The 21,982-nt window shown below is 32.3% G+C and overlaps 1 protein-coding gene across 1 annotated transcript; it reads right to left on the bottom strand.

The window, feature by feature from the left end:
- Positions 1–656: 656 nt before the first annotated feature.
- Positions 657–21,709, bottom strand: LOC127722326 (uncharacterized). The gene is made up of 7 exons (XM_052229214.1): positions 21,161–21,709; positions 10,296–10,389; positions 8,269–8,457; positions 5,744–5,865; positions 3,736–3,832; positions 1,068–1,235; positions 657–700 (listed from the first exon to the last, which is right to left on the bottom strand). The coding sequence occupies exons 1-7, from the start codon at positions 21,518–21,520 to the stop codon at positions 657–659; spliced, it is 1,074 nt and encodes a 357-aa protein (XP_052085174.1). The 5' UTR covers positions 21,521–21,709.
- Between the last annotated feature and the right edge of the window lie 273 nt (positions 21,710–21,982).

Genomic DNA, 21,982 nt, shown 5'->3' with positions numbered 1-21,982 from the left:
TAATTAATAAGTGTTAAAGGTCTGTTTGTTTTCAAATGTCTTTAGATCAAGCATAGCGGCCTACAATAATTCTTTTAAGTCTTTATAGTTGAAAACTTAACAGTTCTATAGTTTAACAGTTTTTTGTTACAGCCGCACTTTTATTGCATGCCCAACCTTTACAAAATTACATTGAAAAATTAAGATGATAAACCCCCTCTTCTTTAATTATTTTAAGAAATTTAAACATCTCGTAACAGGTCAAGTCATAATAATAGAATTTGTATTTGTTAAGATACGGTACCAAAAAAAAAAACAAAACAAAACAAAACCAAAAAAAAAAAGCCCATTGAACTCATCCAGAACTGTTAGTACTTCCGGTCCTATCATATACTATACACAAAATCGAATCTACTAAAACATTTTAAAAGAATATGCAGTTCATTCACCGTGGTTCATTACACCACAATTAGATATTGGCATTGTTTGTATATTAAGATGTACAGCTTGTGTATCCGGAATTATTGTCAGAAATTACTTTTATTTTCTATAAAATATTTTGATGATAAATCATAATGTTTTTTGCTATTTATTTTTTTTATGTCTTTTTAATTTTTCCATCCATTATTTTGGGGTATTCCATATTTCTTTGATTGCTACCTGCATTTTCTAAAATTTTAATATCCAGCAACTGCTAGCAAAGCAGGTGGACCGACAGTGGCTGGTTTTACATGATAAATGACTTAATGATGATATGTACAATTGTTTTTCGCGGTCTCACATATGTCACAAAGGCGAAAAGTATCTTTTAGTTTCTAGTTTATTTTTATGTTATGAATATTTTTGTTCGGATATTTTATATACATTTGAGGATTTCTTATATTGTAATACCCGAAAAAGACTGTTCCATGTTTAATTGGTAGTTATATCTAAATTTTGTCTTTGTCCATAGCCAAGTTATGTAAATATGTCATTAGGACTACATCACGCAATAACTCCATCAATAAATTTAGTTAATCACAAACTTAGTTTATCACATTCACCATATTTATTATCTTGTCTTTCATTAAAATATATTTCAAACGTACCTCCTGTACCATCTATAAAATTTCTGACTTCAAGTTTGTACTGAGTTTCCGCATTACCAATAGTGAATCCGTTGTACAACGCAATTTTAATTTTTTTATCTTTGTTTCCCACTTTGACACGGAGTCGGTAGTTCCCGGATAAAGTAAGTTGTCTGATCAGTTTGTTTCCTAAAAATTTTAAATTTAAAAAAGTTAAAAAGGATACCGTATGAAAATGGTTAAAAACGGGTTGGCATAGAAATTTTGTTTAGTTTTGCAAAAACTGATTAAAGATAATACCTCAAAAGGTTAACAGGAATCATAAAAAAAATACTGGACAGTACAAAAAAATCGGGCTTACAATTTAAAACGCGTTTTTCATCCAAATAAGACTAATCATTGGTGCTCCAAAGAAAATAGTTCGATAACCGAATCAATTACAAAGCTGAAACGAAACTTTATACATTCTTAATTGTAGGGTTCATGATAAATGGGTTGCCTGAAATTTTTTTTATGTTTTTACTTGTTTTTTCTGTTAAATAATCAGGACAATAATAGTATAGTTAAATGTTTTTTTTTGTGTGATGTATTTCATAAAACAATTCACACAACATTCTTAGACATCACAAATGCTGTAGTGATTGCCGACACTTTTTAAAAAAAAATAGTTTTGTTTTGTGACTTCCCTTCGTACTGATTGTATGTACCAAGTTGGATATTATTTTTTTAAATTTCTTTCATTCTAAATTGCAATTAGGATCAAAATCATTTACACAGGAGCACTTTCACTCTTTGAAGGGTGTAAACTTCCCACTTTCACCATACACAATAGTCCATTCACCATTCACCATTCGAAATTCTCCTTTTCCCTCTCCCATTTGAATCGCACACGATTCGCCCTATTCAAAGCTATCATATTATAAAGTATTTGAGGTTATTGCAAATTTCCATATAACTTTTATGAAACGAACTAAAATTTAACAATCATTCTTCATGCACCAGTTGCACCATAGATATTTATTGTATTTCAGGCTGAATAATTTTGAATGATATAATATATTGTCAGATTTTAAAATTCCAACAAATAAAGGTACTAACAAAACATAAATTAACTTCCGTCAGTAATATGTACAAATAATATTCCGGTATGAAATTTCATTTCATTTGCTCAACCTTTTGTAATATCTTGCTTATTTTATTATTTATTGTCTGAAATGTCCTCCATGTTTATGAAGTCTGACTGCCGTCATCAGTAGGATTATAATTTAGTTGTGGATAAAATAATTTATCTCTTTGAAATCACAGTTTATCCATATGTTTGTATGATAAGTATATATGAATATGCTTAAAATAAATTGAAGAAATACGTCAATAAAACAAAAACCTCACCAGAACCCCAAGCTAGGCATCTTAGAGGTCAACTTATATTTATTTAACAATGAACACATGTCTGTAGAATAAACCAATATCTATGTTCATCCTATATAGTTAAGATTGAGAACGGAAACGGTAAAAGTAACCCGACCAAAGAGCAGAAAACAGCCGAAGGCCATCAACGGGTCTTCAATACGAAATATAGAAAATCCTGCACCCGGAGGCGGGCTTCTGCTAAAAAATGTATACTTGTTCAGCGAAATTGAATGTCACACTAAACTCCAAAACAAATAAATGAACCAAAAAAAAAAAAAAAAAAACATACAAGACTAACAAAGGCCAGAGGTTCCTGACTTGGGACAGGGGCAAAAATGCGGCGGGGTTACACATGTTTTGTGAGATCTCAACCTTTCCTCTATAACTCTAGCCAATGTGGAATAAAAAAAAACACACAGCAGTACGAACAGTAAAAATCAGTTTAAAAGAAGTCCGAGTCCGATGTTAGATAAGGTAACAGAAGAAACTTAGCAAAATGACAATGATGAACATAGATTAACAAAGGACTACTAACAGTTACTGACATGCCAGCTCAAGACCTCAATTAAACTGATTGAAAGATTACTAGTATGTCTTCATCATATGAAAATCAAGCATAATCTCTCCTGTAAGGGATTTAGTATCATACCATCATGAAATATATGGTTACTGAAAGCAACATCAAAAGAGTAAAACTTTCAATACACAAACAATATAAAAAGTGATGTATGGTTACCAATGAGACTATCCATTAGCAACCAAAGGATGTGAAACTACATGTCACTGTTCGCCTTCAACAATGAGGAAAACCTATACCGTATTGTAAGCTATAAAATGCCACGGTATAACAAAATAGGAAACATTTAAAAACATTAGAATAACACTTTAGGGAAACAAGGGTTTACCTTCATCAGGAACGCTCAAAACGAAATGATTGAAATTCAAGGATGTATAAGATCCGAAACATATGAAGAGCTATATCACCATAAGGGACCAAATCCAATTAAGGTCAACTTTTCAAGCGAGAAAACTAATTGCCTGAATTATTCCTGATCAATAAACGAAAAACTAATATGACAGACAATCACTGATTTACAAGTTACTTACAATCTCATGCAGCTGTAACAAAATGGCGTCAGGCACTTGAAGGAATGCACACAAAAGACATTCAAACATACTATTAAAAATATTCACTAACACTAACTGCACTATCTGAATTGATCATTCATAAAAATTATGCAACAAAAACAGGAATATAAATATGTTAGAAATATGTTACCTAGCCAAAATTCGTTACGTAAGTCTCCAAACCCCTCCTCATACTCCGTCCAATTCCTGTAAAAATTGACGGATCCGTCTGTTCTTCGCTGAAATACCTGTAACAATAATATTCTGTGACGTTTACAATCAAACCAAATATAATAGAGAATGGAAACGTGAAATGTGTCAAAGAGACAACAACCCGACCAAAAAAGAAGAAAGCAAAGCCAACTGCATGCATGTTAAAGAAATGAAATAGTAATAATGCTATATTAATATGAGTAAAATACAAGTATGTATCATGACTTTTATCACCCGAAAATATAAAAAATGCATTAATCCTTTCTCATTTCTATCGGACACTTTGTCCGATTGCTCAACTTTTAAGACAACTAGTTTGCGTTAAATTGTGTCTCTTGGGACCTTTATTACGTTCAAATGTAGTTTGCTTTATTGCGTCAAACATTTGTTATTTTTCCCTTTTTACGTACAAATTTGGTTCAGGACTCAAAGTTTATAATGTGTATACCAGCATAATGGTTCAATATGCCACATACTCGTATCATTCACTGTTTGATTTAAATAAGCCCCTAGGTTCTGTAACAATTGTTATTCTTATTTTATCGAAATAAAATATTTTACAGTAAGTAAGCTACAGATTTTTTCTATTTGCCGTAAGTTTTATTATCTAAATTATAAATTTAACTAGTACACATTTAAAATAATTTATTAGTAATGTACCAGCAAAATAACTCATAATGCGCTTACAACTCGTGTTCCTTTCTTACACAATTTCTAGAAAAGAAGATGATAAACCCCAAAATAACATAAAAAAAATGTTAAAAGAAGTTGAAATAGCAAGAAATGACGAAACGTTGTTTCGTACATGCTAGCTTACGATAATTTGAAAACAATTTCGCTTAAATGAGGAAACACTTATCTACCAAAGTAAAAATATGCGAAATAAAGGCTTATCCCTTACTACATTTGCTCTTAATCACGGAATTTGCAACTAAAATAAATCTCAAAACACACTATGAGATTAAAAGCTAAATGGTATTCTTTTATTTTAACTTGAGCAAAAAACTTAAAATACATGAATTTCGAATTATTTTTTCTATGTTCACTGGGCGCAGTGGTAGGATGAATAAAATGACAACAAAGGGATCGCATGTTCAAACTTCATCACCGGAGGTGAAAAAAATAATTTCCTTTATCAAATGTAACTTTACTTTAAATTTAAATTCAAAGAAGACACGCAAATGTCAAGTTAAGGGAATTAATGTTTTTAATGCATTTATGTACCTAACTGCACCGAAGCTCTTTGCTGCAAAGGGTGCGCATCTTTACTATTCTACGAATGCTTATTAAGCGAACATTCTTTTGATTAGGTTTGAACCTGCTTACAGTTTAAATGAGCATAATTTTAACAGATACATGTATCAGTGATTTGAATTAAACAAAACTATCTAAAATCCGTTGATTTTTTTTTTTTGGCGAACTCCGTAACAGTGGTAAAAGCAAAGCTTTCTGAGTTTGGCTTTTTGGATGTTTTGAGCATCGATCAATCAAGGTATACGACACGTATTTCCTCTCTCTATACCAATTTGGCAATACACTTAGTTCATTGCTATAATGCATTTATACAATGCCCTATTTCGGTAACAAATATGTCCCTTCACCACTATTTTCCCTTGAATTGCATATTTTGTAACGGTTTTCGCCAAGTCACGTGAATCTTAGACAAAGACTACGTGACTAAGGAAAGACAAACGCTCTTTAAAAGTTATTTGCTGAAATATTCTACCAATTATCTTTCGTATAAGTTTAAGTTAGCCTTTGTATGAGCTTAATATACAATTGTGTATTCAATTGATATGGACAGCGTCTTTTAGGTACGAACATATGTAAAATCCCTGAACAATAAAGGGTTAACCTAAAGCGAACATGTATACACAATTATTTTGAAAGGCAAAACAGTTATATTAAAATTAGAAAAAATAATTTCCTAATTTGACAGTACATACATTCCACCAATAGTGTTTTTTATCACAATAGATATTGAAACCAGCTGAAGTCCCGGGATAAATCTGGTAAATTCCAGAATCACAGTGACGCGGTATGTCGTTACAGTCACGAGGTTTGTATGCTGTAAAATAAATGAATGAATTAATATAAGTTTATATTATAGAAAAAATAAAGATACAAGTATAAATTTGGCAATTCTGGATTAACATTCACCAGGAACCAGCCACTGTTGAAGTTACAGCCTTTAACGATTACAGTACGTTTCAGGTATTATCATAAAAATTATGTAAGACCTTTCACAATGATCAAAACCCATACCGAACATAAAAAGAGCTGAGATTACAAAATGGGAACTAGTTCAATATTGATGCTTTATTTGCACCAACTCTTCATCGTTTTTTTAACATAGAACAATAAAAAAGAAATGTAATTTGAGTGGGTTTTTGAAAAACTATATAACATGTGATTGAGTAAAAGCTCTTTAGAGCCATAGACTGTTAACGGATATTTTTCAAAATGTCGTTTATGACATCACCAAATGAGACTTATAACTTTATTGTTGTCTACATGAACACCTCATGCCGTTAATGTTGAGTTTCGTCTAGGTCATACTTTGGTCCCAGTTAGCAGTTACTAGTAGTTAATTCGTTCATTTTTAACCATGATATGGTATGGTATTCTTCGGCTTATGATTTGTTATTACCCCATTATATTTTGTTTTTCTTTTACAAATCCTAGTATTGATACATATTTATAGTAGAAAAACTTTCGAATACAATCTCTCTCGCTTGTTGAAGACTCAATTGTAGTCTACAGGCTTTAGTGAAAAATGTGATGTATACACTCTTTTGTATTCATTGAATCAATCAAAACAGAAATAATCAATTAAATGAATGTTATTTCCCTTAACGCACAAACAAGATTGGTGTTTGTATACTTGACTTAAAACTTACACGCACGAAAAGAGATGTTGCGTATGTAATAGTTATACACCGAGGGATAGGTGTGTCTGGATAAGAAACCCCGTCGGCCGGAGGCCGGAGGGGTTTCTTATCCAGACACGCCGTATCCCGAGGTGTATAACTAACTTACACCCCATTCTAAACCCTATATTTGTTGACATTGATTATTAAATGGAAAAAAAAAACGATAGCATATTTATTGACAATATCAAACCATGATTTATAAGAATATTTTTTTATTACAATAAACCCCACTAGTAACCTTTCTTTGGTTATCTTAGTTCAAACTTTGACAAGTGAGTATATTTTACAAATGTCAAGTTGTTTTGCATATTCCCGTTAAATCCATGTGCTAATATGGATCAGCAGGTCAAGGTTGACTGTTTCGTGTATTCTTATAACAAACAAAAAATACATCATGCTCCTGGTATACAGTTGTCAATATGGACTGGTATAAGACGGACGACATTTTGTGGCAAGCGTTGGATTTGGTAGAAGAGACTAAAGATAAAGGCAATATTATAACTCAAAGTACTTACCTGTATCAGTTTAATAAACAGATAAAGGTAATCATAACTGTATTTTATATCTTAAGATTTTATCAAAATCAAAAGCCCCCCCCCCCCCCCTTCTTCTCGAGAATAAACAAACATTCATATTCGAACATACTAAGGGATAGATAGGTGTGTCTGCATTAGAAACCCGACTACCAGACACGCTCAACATACAATATTTAATATTGAGGAAATCCCTTTTTGGGGGCAATCAGGGGATGATCCAACCGGGGGTTCCAACCATTCAAATGCATTGATCTTTTAAATAAAAGTCGGGTCCAACCCGCGGAACCCCAAACCCGGATCGGCCACTGGGTAACCCGGGGGGGGGGGGGGGTCCCGGAGTTAGAATCCCCATTTTTTTTTAAAGATCAATGCTTTAGAATAGAGACATATGACTGGGATAAAAAATAATACCTTCAAGCAAAAGAGTATTTAAAGGATTATTTTTGTATTCCATATAGATGCTTATCGGAATTTCCTAAAATGTGTTTTTTTAATATCATGAAACAATTTGTAGTGAACACTATTAGTAATTTCTTATGTTCATGCTATTTAAAAAATAATCAATTTCTATTGTTACGAATAACAATGGACTTTGTTTGCGGGATGTAGAAGCAGGGGTTTCCAGGAACCCCGCTCGTCACACCCTGTGGCCTAAATCCATTGTTATTCGTAACAATAGATCTATTCAATTTACACTTGTTTCAGAAATAGAAACTATGAAGCACAACAATAGAACTGGGGTGTAAAAGAAAATGAGGCCCCTCATGATGGTGTCCAAGTAATCAAATAATCACAATTTGTTTGCCAATATAATCGCATAATCATTAATTATTTTTTTAAACAAGATAATCAAATAATCAAAAATACAGTCCTAGATTATCAAATAATCAAATAATCATGAAATTTTTAGTCTGATAATCAAATAATCACTATAAAAACAGCCAAGTAATCACATAATCAAAAACCCCATGAGGAGGCTCGTAAATAAGACAGCATACTTACGTTTTTCCACGCAGCAAAATAATTTCTTCCACTTTTTAGATTTTTTGTCACAAATAACAAAAGGTTTTCCAACCAACTTGTAGTTACTGTTGATGCATTTATGCTGGTTTCCTGCTTCTAGGCTAGCATAGACCCCAAACATTTCAGAGGATACAGCATACGGTGTTTTAGGAGGATCTTTTTTGCAGTCTGTAATTGAGTGATATCATACATGAAAATAAAATAAATTTCGTGAGTCCGAAGCGATCCGCTTTTCCGGATTTATCTTCAAAAGGAACACTCAAACTTAAATAGTTGAAAAGGAGGGATGTGTAAATACGTAGACTTTATTAGTGATGTTGTAACATTTAGCTATCAACGTTCATGCCTCCAGATAAGTGACTATAATGCGTATGTAATCTCTATATCTAAAGGTTTATATGCGCATTATTAGTAGTACTCATCTTACCCTTTGATTAAGATAATATATTATGATTTAAAAACTTTCAAATACTGCACATCGATATTCTACCATTTTATTTTTAAGTTGCACCTTCCCTAGGTTAATTTTATTGTCAAGTTTTTAAAGTTGTGATTGCTTCAAAATGTTATGTTTATGCTTCCAAAAAAAAAATTAGATTCGAATGAACTGTATGAAGATTATTCTAGAAACGCACGTCGTGAAAACTGTAAACTCTGGTCTACGACTGTCCAATAAGATATCTTCGTCTAAAGGCAGTCCAATTCCAACCTTCATATCGGTCGATCCGCTTTGCAGTACTCGAGACTTTAAGATGAAGAACAGTAATAAAAGCGCTGTTCCTTTGCTTTTTGTGTGTGTTTTTGTTTGCTGTGCATGAATTGATTTTGTGTCATGGATGGATACCCCATATCCTTTGTTTTTCTATTATAATTAGGTTTGTTCATTTGTTCTCCCGAATTTAATGAAATCATTGCCACTGACCATGGATATTAAGCAACCAACCAATCAATCAAGTAAAATACAGGGAAATACATTAAATACCAAAAATCATGAATATCATATTTGAAATATTTGAGATAAACAAGTGATAAACTGTTTCCGACAGAAAATTTAAATTTGAATTATAACTTTTGTATAGCATGTGAAAGAACCATTTTTGTTATCTTGATGGAAATGAAGAGAGAAATAAACATGCTAATGCGTTACATTACAGAACCCAGCTGTATAATTGTAAACGCCAAATTCCAGCCATTGAGATGTTTTCGTAATTAATTTTAACACGGGACGACAGTTTGGTTTAGTAAGTATTTAGTAAGTATATCGGCGATGTCAATGATGTAGACAGGAAAGGGGGACGATGTAGACGATGTCGTCACGATGTTGTCAACATCACGATGTCGGCGATGTCAACGATGTAGACAGAAAAGGGGACTATGTAGACAATGTTGCGAGCAGGTATAAAATCATGAACAATATCGGCGATATCCTCACTACATCGTGCACTAGACATACCTCCTCTTTTAAGGAAAGGTAAGCAATAATCTTCATTCATTAATGAAACAGTGAACGTATTCTTTACTACTGGCAATCCAAGCTTTGGTAAATTGGTTTCTCTATCAATTTTGCTGCAGTGGAACCATTGTTTCGAAGACTGCTATTAAGGAAGATTGCTACTCAGTTTCAAAATAACAAGCTTTTCATAACATTAGTATATATTGATAGGAGATTAACAAAGGAACCAAAAGAGCGAAAAATAATATAGGTCCGTGTGCTTGTTTTCGAGATATTAGCCATTGAAATTTTGGCGGGAAAATGTTCTCTCTTGATTTTTCATACCTTTATCATTGACAAGTTTAAGTTCTCAAAAACTATTAAAAAGTAACAAAGATTTTATAAGGCTTTTACAGATGGCTTATAATTATACATGTAAAAGATCTATAAAAAGAAAAATGGGGGTTAGTGGGCAAATTTATTAAGGCATTCAAATGGATAGAACCAGAGGATTCCGAAAATCTGACAAAAATTCCAAAACATGACAAGCGAACATCCTTAAAATTGTACTTACATGCATGCTCACACATGATTCCATTGCTTTTTGACTTCACAATACACTTCATCCCTTTGTCACAACTATGATTTGCACATTTTCCTGCAAGAGCCTGAAATGTATTTCGTAAATCGTATGAGCTGTACATCATTATCAATTTATCAGAAAAATATTGAATTCTTAATTATCTTGTGATAATTATTGTCCAAACACCCAGACATTCTTGCAGTGATTTTTGCGAAAACGAAACTGCTATGGTCATATGTGAAAAAATTGAAACAAAAACAAAAGAACACAAATAACATCATTACTGGACAAAACAATGCATTTTAATTGAACTCGGTATCTACTCAAGCGTGACACTCTTCCTTCACAAGACATTGGATTTTACGACCCCATTCGCATGTATACATCCCGCATACCAAACAGACGCTCCTCCAAGAATATAAAGTACTAAATGTTGGCCCCATTGATATCTATTTGTGATTTTACCGCACTTAAATATATATGGTCCCATGGCTTTTCTTGGTGAATTTTTGGGTTTTTTACCATACCTTACGATTTCGCAGAAAATGTTCCCCAATTTTGATCAAAATAAAAAAAAACATTTCCGGCCCTTGATCATATACATTTGTGGACAAATTTGTGTTTGCATGAGACTTCATTCATAATGCTTTCCTGAAGAAAAATATATAAATGATATAACAACCATCACAGATAGCCAGCTGTTTTCATCTCTATTACATGTTCCCTTCACGAATGACTGTAACTTTATTATACCCCACGCAACAAAGTTGCGGAGGGTATAATGTTTTTGACCCGTCCGTCTGTCTGTCCGTCAGTCCGTCAGTCCTGTTCTTGTCATCGCAACTCCTCTGAAACCACACAACAGAATTTCATGAAACTTTGGAGTTAATGAGGACATAATATGTTAATGTGGATATCCACAAGAAAATTTTTATCAGTTGACTTTGGTAGAGTTATGAGTCTTTGAACTTAGGAATCTGGTGAAATTTTGTTGGTCCAGTGACAGTGTGGGGGCGTGGGGTATGTGAGCGTGCTCACAAAGGTTCTTTAATTTAGTACATTGTAACCTGTACGGTAATAAACCATTTCTGAAATCTGATATTTTTTGCCGCATTAATTACGTGAACATTACTTGACTTCATACCAATATGCAAAAAATCTCATTGAAAACTGTAGAATACACAGGAAATAATTTCTGGACCCTACCCCTGTTAAAATAACTACTAAAAAATACACTGTTTTTTTATAGACATAAGATACAGCTTCTGGTGGTCTATATTAGCCATAAAAATAGTCCGGGTAATGTTTTGCATGATGTGATCAAAATAAAAAAAAAACATTTCCGGCTCTTGATCATATACATTTGAGGACAAATTTGTGCTTGCATGAAACTTCATTCATAATGCCTACCAAGAGAAAAATATATAAATGATATAACAACCAATCACAGATAGCCAGCTATTTTCACCTCTATGTCATGTTCCCTTCACGAATGGCTGCGCCCATGTAACTTTATTTAGTCCATTGTAACCCCAAAGCACACACGGATTTACTACCTAATGGGAGAAATCATGGTAATTTAAATAATCTATGTCAATATCTACAACATATTCACTGATATTTATATTTCAGGATGCGTGTATACCATCTTTGTAACTTATTATGAGAATTATTTTTCTTATTTATATATATATTTATACGTGAGCATGCAAAACAAATTTCTCGGTAGAGGGGTATAAATACAGCACAAACAACATTTTCCAAAAGACCAAAAAAGTGAAAAAATCATATTTAAACAAAACGCATTTGACTAACAGGTCGAACAACGGATGTTCTTAAACCCTGCTGACTGCCATTGGCGATTGCCAAATAAACGGATCACAAGTTGTAACAAAATGGATCTTTATTATTAATTAAATACCAAACAGAAAACAATAAACTTGCGGAAAAGATAATATACCGCAAAGATAAGGTGCAAAAATTTGTACACCATATCCGGATTTCGACAATTAATAACTATACTAAATATCAGCACAACAATGTTAAATCTACAAAATTGCGGAAGCAAATGTTTGTTCTTCCATCGCCGGGGTTATATATCATAAAGCTACATTTTGAGCTCACGTTGCCAAAAAAGAACTTGGCCACAATTATTCCTGGGGTATCTTGTTTTAAAAATGTGTCTGGTGAGATAGTCTGCCAAGAAAAATTGCCGCTAGGCTAAAAATAGAACAAAGGGGGTAAAATGCAAGTATTGTCTAGTATCTTGTTAACCGTTAGATGGATAGAGAATATCTGACTTGGCTGAAATGTATCGAATGATGAGATCTATCTACGGTCTATTTAGAAAAAAAGCTTTCAGTCGGTTCCTAATATGAGCAACTGTCCTTAAATAAGATTTTAGTAAAAATATGTGCTTTTGCTTATTATCTTGAAAACAATACAGATAGAGAGAAGCTTTTAATAGCAAAATAGGAACTATTGCCCTAAAATGACGATTTTTACTGTTTTTTGCGTGTTTGCATATTATCTCTAATAGCTTAGGAAGAACTCTAGATAGCAAAAATGATCAACACACGGTCTAGTGTCATTTAAAAATAGGGGTTATTGTCCTTAAATTATTTTTTTTTACGAATGTTTTGGCGAAAACAGCAGACAAAATGTAAACAACAAAAATGATCAGCCAAAACAAACAATTTTAGTCATGAATTATATTCTTGTCTATATGTTGGAGAGTGACCATTGTTGAATATGCTCATACATGCAGATTCAGGTGCGCGACACAGGTTTAGGATGCACTCCAGTAATTTTTTGTCCCGTTGCTTTCTATGTTAAATTCTTTATTTCAAGTATTCAAAACTTTTTTGTCTTTAAGTTTAAATATTTTCATTTCAAAGCACTACCTTGACTGAGAAAAATCATCATAAATGTAATTGCATACAAGAGCGTACTGGTTCCCTGAACTAAGGAAGTACCAAAACAGGTACTTCAGATATGAGAAACAGGCAAATTAAAGCCTCCTTTTCAGATTTCATACAGTTTGTTTAATTATTCGAGATTATCAGTCAAAAAGTATTCTACAATGATTACAAATTATTCAGCTTTCATTTTATACCAAAATCATCAAAATTTTCTACATATTTTGAAAGTTACTCCCTATGCATACGAACCATTTTGTTTTAAACAGGAAATATTTTTCTGACCGGGCCTGAATTAGTGGTGTTACACCTGCAGAGCTTCTAGTTTTATGATGATGTTGATTTTATAATTATTAATTGTTTTCGAGCCATGTTAATTATTTACTAGTAATGAAATGTTATCAATTACGGTTCTCAACATTATGAGTTTCGGATATCGTTGACTATTTTTCCATTTACTTTACGAACAGCTTCCCGTTTCTTTAACGGTTGATTTCTTACCTCAACGAAAATCTGCACGAGATCTGTTCCATTAATGTTCATTTTCGAGATAATCGGCTATAAACACAAACAATCCAAAGAAGGATTTTTATTCTTTTCCGCTTTTTAACAATTTTTTTTCACTAAATGTCCATCTGCGATCTTGGACATTAGTGTCACCAAAATGAATACTGATTTCTAATGAACAGGGAGTGATGCCCTAGAATCAGATCTTTTTTGCAATTAGACAATTCAGTCGTTAGTCAAGTCTAATTTTAAAACGGTCAGTGTCAAAAAAAAAACATAGCTTACAAGTGAAAAGATACACAAGGCAATCATTAGTTTCGAGCAAACATTGTTGGTTGACCGTTATGGAAAAACCGTTTCACAGATGATATCGGATATGTTCCTTATGTCGTAACTTCAATACCCTTCCCTTTTCACGAATGTGACTTACCGAATTAGACTATTTACCGGAATTGTAATAACATAAGCAACACGACGGGTGCCACATGTGGAGCAGGATCTGCGTACCCTTCCGGAGCACCTGCGATCACCCCAAGTTTTTGGTGGGGTTCGTGTTGCTTAGTCTTTAGGTTTCTATGTTGTATCATCTGTACTATTATTTGTCTGTTTGTCTTTTTATTTTTGGCCATGGCGTTGTCAGTTTGTTTTTCGATCTATGAGTTTGACTGTCCCTCTGGTATCTTTCGTCCCTCTTTTGTAATCCTAATGAAAATCTTGTTGTTTGTCTATGACAAATGTATTCTATAGCAACAAATAAAAACCATGATGGGGTGCGTAAAACCTCTTCAAGAGAACTCTAACTTTACCCAAGAATCTAAGGATTTCATGATAGGATAAACTAGCCACGAAAACCTGAATCAAAATAGAGATTCATGCTTCTAATTCAGGTTCTGCTGTACTGTTTCTCTATAAAACTGGAAATGTAACAGTAGGAAACATGAAGTCATTTGTGTTTTTGTATATGTTAATTTCCAATCGATCCTCATCCTCAATTTCTAACTTACGATATAAAGAAGACCTTACTGTTTCTATGGAAAACTTTATTTCATGTTAAATAGGATAGACTCGATCATGGTAATCACGAAACTTTAAAGATTTCAATAAAAGAAAACTATTTGTATAGCCTAACGTGAAATTAAAGTATAATTTGAGATTTGCTTCTTTCTTCTCGAAAATAATCTCTATGAATTTTGCCTCGTCTAAGTAAAGAAACAGGTTGGCGAGAAAAAAGGATCATGAATGGTTATAGGAATCCCGACTGTATGTTGATCAGATAGTATAGGACGGGTATCAAAGAAATAATTTTAGTTGACGCATGCTTTTTAATAATTACCCAACTTACATATTTCATTATATAAAGAGGTGACGCCGATAGATTATTCCTAAGAAAAAGAAAATTCATAAGTACTTTTGGAAATTATAGAATGACTAATCGAAGAATTCAAATATAGAAAAATATTCACCGAGTGACCGAACAACACATTAATTCACGAATGCGTGTAGCACACGTAGCACATGAACTAATTTTCAGTGTTGTTCGGTCACGAGTTGAATATTGTTGAATATTTGAATTTTTTTATTAGTTATTCTTTTTATTACATTTACAATGGGCTTTATAATGGAAAATAAAGTAGAAAATGCAAGGAACCTATATCTTTTTTCAAGCATTCACAATTTGCTATGATGCAACGTCATCGACAACGTCTTGACAACACTTATTGTTGTATGACATCAGAGGAGTGTAATTATCGAGTTTATTTCACATGTAAAATTATCGGTCTTTATTTCACTGGGAAATCACGGTAATTCATTGCAACTAATGTAATAAGTGTTTTTATCATATACTTATAGAAAATAATGGTATAATTGTACCCCTTGATATAATAATTTGTACATATATTTATTCATCAAAGTTGAAGAATTGTCTTAACCGTGTGCTATGACTTTCGTTATCAAATGCTTTCGGTTTATATCAACTGTTTCCGATTTATATCAACTGCTTCCGGTTATTATGGCATGCCTTTTTGTAACGTTATCGCATGACATTTCGACGTCACTCGTCAAATTCCGGGAAATACATCTCATTGGTACGTTTTTAGTGAAAAAACATAACAAAATAGGATAAAAAAAAATCCCAAATATTAGGAAACAGGAAAATATATTATTTAAAAAAGCAAAACAAATAATACAATAAATGCATTTTTCAAAGTTTTAACAATAGTTCTTGTATGTACGTCTTCTGCTGAAGTATATGATAAAAAGAACATAATATGTCATTTTTCATATCAGACCCCTTATCAGCCCATGGTCAAAATCATCCCTCGAGCCTTTCGGCTCTCGGGCTGATATCATGACCTAGTATAGGGCTGATAAGGGGTCTGATATGAAAAATGCCATGCTAAAATCTATAGTTATCGCATTTTAGTGAAGCTTTATCACTAACCCTGTTCTATCAACAGATAGGTACAGGTGTAAATATAAGTACGATATACAAGGAGTATAAATATATCATTGACCGTTCATTATCACATAAGACAATATTGCGCTTAAGCATCTCCTTCGATATAGAATAATTAGGTTTTTTTTATTGTACAATTTGTTGGACAGATGCCAATCTTGATGTCGCTGTTAGATACAGTACACCACTATAGTTTGCGAGTAAAATATTTTCTCGGCTTTTGTTTTTAGAAAAATGCTGCGAATTAAATTCGTCACGAATATAAAACGTCAAATATGTAAACTTTGAATTTTGTCTTTTAAGAAATACTCAAAATCGGACAATTTCTAAAAATTAAATCTCTATGTAGTCTGCTATAAAGGGCTAAACGCAATGAAAAGTATTCGCGAAAAAAAGATTATTTACTGTTACTAGAGGAGAACATGAACATTGTATCTGTTTATTATAAAAAATAGAATTCATGGTGTAAAGGTTTATTATAGTTATGTTTCCCAATCGATGCTCTGTAATTAGATGACGAACATCAGTGGTGTACGTGTTTCGCTTATATATTCCAAGTTCAAAGGCGTTTTGCTTTTTTGACAGCGGTACTAATGTCACATTATTTCTGACGAAAACCGAGGATTTACACTTATTTCATAGGCACATTTTTAATTTCGAGGCGTGACAAACATATGCATATGATTATGTCGTATGTCCCATCCGGTATTTACAAGTTATACCTTTGATTTTTCGACATTATAAGTTATTGAGCATTTCAGTCATTTAGTCGTGTCTGACATCATTTCACGTTATTTTACGTTATGACTTAAACAAAAAATAATAGAGTTAACGATTTATGCCATTCGAGAATTTAAATTGATTTATGTTTAGATATAATAAGTCAAACACTTTTACCTTAGAAGGAAAAAAGAAGACTGAAAAAGAATGTGTTAATTTTACCTGGCTTTATTCCTTCCTAGCAACCTTATAAAGAACTTTAATTACTTTAATTGACAGTAAAGCAACTTAACTTGTATTTTGTAGACGTTACAACAGTTTTTGTATATGTAACAAAAATTACACATGCTTTTAAATTTGGATTTGGTCCTATACATGTACAGCAATTTAACATGACGACCAGACATTTTCACTGGTCAAAGTGTTATGACTGCTCCGACCAGTCCTGAAATTATGGTGAATTTAACAGAAAAACCAGACGGTCTCTTAAATATGTAAATTGTGGGTTTTTTCAATTTGTGAAAAGTTTATATGTCCCGATCTGATTAGAGTCAAGCGTTTTACAACACATTTTTATAGTTTGTTCTTATGTTCATGATGTTGTGCTGTTACACTACTTTATCGGCAATTGGAACATTTTCCCTTTGATCTTACTGCTTAATATTTTTAGGATCATGGACATGACTTGATACTCGAAAACATTAGACAGGGACGTCATGTATCAGTGCAGCAACGTCACGTGCTCAAGATCTATCAGCATCATTTTATCAGTGAAATGCACGCGACTTCATTCATACAACCGAACAACTATCTGAACGTTTTTTACGCGTAACTATTTCATTTTACTTCATATTCTGAACCAAAAAAAAACATACAGTTGAGCAATCATACCACATCTCCTTACTTTTATATTAGTCATATGACTTCTTTAATGACTGCCGAAAAAGTTAACATTTGACAGGTCTGCTTAGTAAGGAAACTCGGTATGAACTAGATACCAGTCCTTCACCCTATGTTTATTTCGACTGGCCGATTAACCAGACCTGTCTTAAACTTTTGATTTCGACCGCTACATTCTTACATTAACTTGTGATCAGTTCCGCTCTGTCTCGGTTGGTAAACTTTTTTAAATGTCTTCTTTTTTTTAATAAAAAGGAAATAGAAAAAAATCAGAAAACGTTAGCATTTAAAAATCGCACGAAACAAACACGAAAATTACATTATTATGAGCATCATTAAGTTTACTGAAATATTGATATCATGATTCAGTTGGTTTGGAAATGAAAAAAAAAATAAACTCCATTAGTACTTCTCTGGTTATATTTAAAAAATACTCATAAACTGAAAATGATACTTTGAACGATATAGTTTGGTAATGATTTATTATCCTATCCTAGTTGTTTCTCTCCCGCCCTCTGCAATTTTAAGTGAAAAAGAAAAAAAAAAAAGAAATACATCAGCAGCAAATAATCAGACTATACAAGCACTCACATATCATTATTATGAACATCAATTATGTATTTGAAATATTGATATCACGAGTCAGTTGGTTTAGAATTGACAAAGGATTTACATCACTAGTAATTTTCTGTTGTTATTTAAAAAAAATCATATTACGGAAAATGATGCATTGAAAGATTTAGTTTTGTAATTTATTCATTGACGTATTGTTTCAAATATGTCTCCCGCGTCATTATGTAGGAAACGTGACTTCAATGTTTCAGTTCCCTTTCAGAATATAATAAAACAAAGCAAATGGTATAAATACGAAATCAGTTCCAATGAGACGTGTCTTTCAATAACAAACTTGCAGACTAGCAAACTATTTATTTAAATCTGAAACATCGGTAATGTGAGAAAACTAAGATTTTGTTTGAGAAAGGTTTTATGTATTTTTAAAAATACTAAAAAAGTCCATAAACAATTTATATAGCATCGGAAACAGTAACTGACATCGACTGAGCTTCATGTTTACATAATAGCAATAATTATGCACTATTCGTCTGCATTGACATTTGCAATAGATTTGTTTTAAGTATATTGAGGGATTTCAATTGCTAATTCTTTTAAAATTGATAAAATATTTCAATCTATCCTTAGGTTTAAGAAGATATATCATTATAAATTACAAAAAAAATCCCTTTTGATAATAAATGGTTGTATTGTTTTAGTATAAGTAAAGTAAATTAAATTCTAATTTGTAATTGTCTTAGAAGTTGATGGGTTCTATTGAATGTTTCAGGTTTTTCTTTAGTGGTATTATTGTTATAGTTTTTTTTCTATGTATACAAATTGGATTTTCTATAAAACAGTATATTCACATGAAGAAAAGTTATATTTACCGCGCTAAACGGCACGTACTTATGGACAAAAATGTTAAATGTAGAATTGGTAATGGAAATGATTTTTTTCATTTTGCTCAATATATGGAATTAAACACTAACTGCCGTTTGTTGCAGTTTAGAAGACTTTAGTTATTTTAATAAAACCCCATATTTACCTTATCGGTATTTGTATAATATCAAAAGACACCATAACGAAATAATCTAAGAATACAATTACATTTTAGGTGGACATAAATACCCAAGGTTTTGTTAGTTAATTTGTTAAATAAAATACGCAGACATAATACAATCAAAAGCAGACTCGTCCACAGGTATGGTCTGGCGGGGACTTGCTCTCAACACTGGTCAACCAAAGACCTGTCTACAGATCTGGTCTGGAGGAAACAAGTAACATCTGACCTTTATCTGGTCTCCCATCAATCAGGGCAACTTGCTTGTCTAAATAAAACGTTAACTTCGGTATCAGTCATAATGTCTGCTGAAAGTTATCTTTTGTACAAATAATAACTGCACCCATCTTTAGATGAACAAAAAACCTGTATTGTGAAGAACTGGTGTGTGGTTTTTATAAAAATGGATACTGAAGAAGTCCTTAACGACAACAAACATTATTTCAGAAATACAATTGTATTTTTTCTTTCAGATACAAATTAATTTATACTTAGATATAAAACAAATGTCTTAAAACAAGTGAAAAAACAATTCACCCAAAAACATATAAATTGGACAATTATTCATACATATTTACAATTTTGTAAAGAATAAAAAACTTGCAGATTCAATAAATGTGTGTTTATTGATAAAAACTTGATGAAAATAGTATCAAAATACCTAAACGGAGAAACGTCGATAAATACATTGAACGAATATTAATTATACATAGTAATTAGATTCCAATGGATAGTGGAGTGTGTAATAAATCTGAAATCATCTACTGACGTATATATCATTGTATATCTAACTAACTTGCTTAATATCTGGACGAGATTTTTTGGATCTCATGCAGCATTTCAGAATAAGAAAATTGCACTTCCAAGCCGGAAAATGAGGAATGAGCTCATGTGCTTAAGGAAGTCTTCAATTTTGAACAGTTTTTATAAAATCTAACATGGACTTGGTACTACTTTTTTTTACTTTTCTTTATTTCATGCTGTTTGTCGTTTTTAAGGAAATTTATTGTAGAAATATTGTATCGGTTATATTATCATCTATCTTATCTGTTGAAGGTCAGTTGTTGTCTCTAGACTTTCACTTTTTATCCCAATAACTGACAAAGTTTCTTTGCCATAACCTGAAGTGCTCTCAAGGATAATAATACTCTGTTCATTATGTAAATAATTTTTATCCTCGTACGCTCCGGATCTAAAAAATGATTCCAGGCTGAATCTGACCAACTACCAACAATTAGTAAGTACTTGCAAATTTTCCGGAAAGTACGCAGCATTTCAGAATAAAGACAAAAATTGTGTCTATTCAAAGTATGAAAATGTGTCTTTTTATAGCATTTGTTCCATCTATCAGTTGACCTGATGCGTAAGGACAAAAGAGAGGCGAAGGATAATAAAGGGACATTCAAACTCGAAAATAAACTGATAACGGCATGACTAAGAAAGAAAAATACAAACAAACAACAGTACACAAAACATCAAAGAAAACTAAGGACTGAGCAACACGAACCCCAAATTATTATCCGAAAAAGATAAACAAAAAATATATCATGTATAAAGGGGACACAATCCAACTGACACTTTAAAGTTAACATAAGACTTATTAACAAGAACTCTAGCAAAGCGCAGAGTGACTTCAGGTGGTTTGGGGAAACCTGCAATTATGCTCACTCAATGAATCCATGTTTGAATTTGTAGAAATATGATTTTTCATAAATTTTGTAAGACAAAATAACATTACCTTCGGCCAGGTCGATATTTCACTGTAAACCGATCCTGATTCGTCCTGGATAGCCTCGCCATCAGGCCTTTCACCTAGTGCATCACAAAGCTTCCAATTCTTTCTATAGTTAATAGCCTGACATTGTGACGTCAAAAAACACTCCTTTGCACATTCGATTAGACTTATATCTCGAATTCTTCGGAGAATGTTCACGTGTTGACTTTTACCATGTTTTAACTGACCAATTTTCGGTAAATCATTCGAATCTTGACAATCCTCATCATCAGCATCACAAGATTCTTCTAGTAAACTTCCACATTGTATGACAATGTTTTTGAATAAAATAAGAATAAGAATATTCTTTGCTTTTAACTCCATTCTTTATTTTAGTATTTTGTACTCATAAATAGTCTGAGCTTGTTAAGTTAATCTGCTCATATCATTTTAAATTATCTGATGTTCAGCTTATGAAAACAATTTATATAATATCGTTGCATAATTTGTCAAGTGATTAAATTAGTTGATCGATAACATGATTGGTTAATTGCTGACAAAAATAGCACCAGCACATTATTCATCAACAACTTAATACATTTGTATAACCGATGCGTAGTAAGTTAAATGATATTACAAGCAAAATAGTTTCTTTGACTGAAATCGAATGTATTGAATATTATCTATAAAGCAAAATTAAACCTTACTGTAGAACTTTCTTGAAACTCACTTTCAAAATGAAATCCAGACTCCAATTCTAAAATTACATTTGAATACGAGTACGAAGTAAACTGTCTAAATTTTGGTTCGCTGCAGTGCAGAGGAATTGTAAGAAGTAAATAAAAA

This window comes from Mytilus californianus, unplaced genomic scaffold (genome assembly GCF_021869535.1).
Source record: "Mytilus californianus isolate M0D057914Y unplaced genomic scaffold, xbMytCali1.0.p SCAF_12, whole genome shotgun sequence".
NCBI lineage: Eukaryota > Metazoa > Mollusca > Bivalvia > Mytilida > Mytilidae > Mytilus > Mytilus californianus.
Note: the sequence above shows the minus strand (reverse complement) of the source record. Positions and strands in the feature narration are given on the sequence as shown.

Coding starts and splice junctions, on each gene's coding strand:
- LOC127722326 (XM_052229214.1), bottom strand. CDS start 21,520: ATGGAGTTAAAAGCAAAGAATATTCTTATTCTTATTTTATTCAAAAAC. Junction 10,390..21,160: donor AAATATCGACCTGGCCGAAG/GTAATGTTATTT, acceptor AATACATTTCAG/GCTCTTGCAGGAAAATGTGC. Junction 3,833..5,743: donor AAAAACACTATTGGTGGAAT/GTATGTACTGTC, acceptor TTATTGTTACAG/GTATTTCAGCGAAGAACAGA.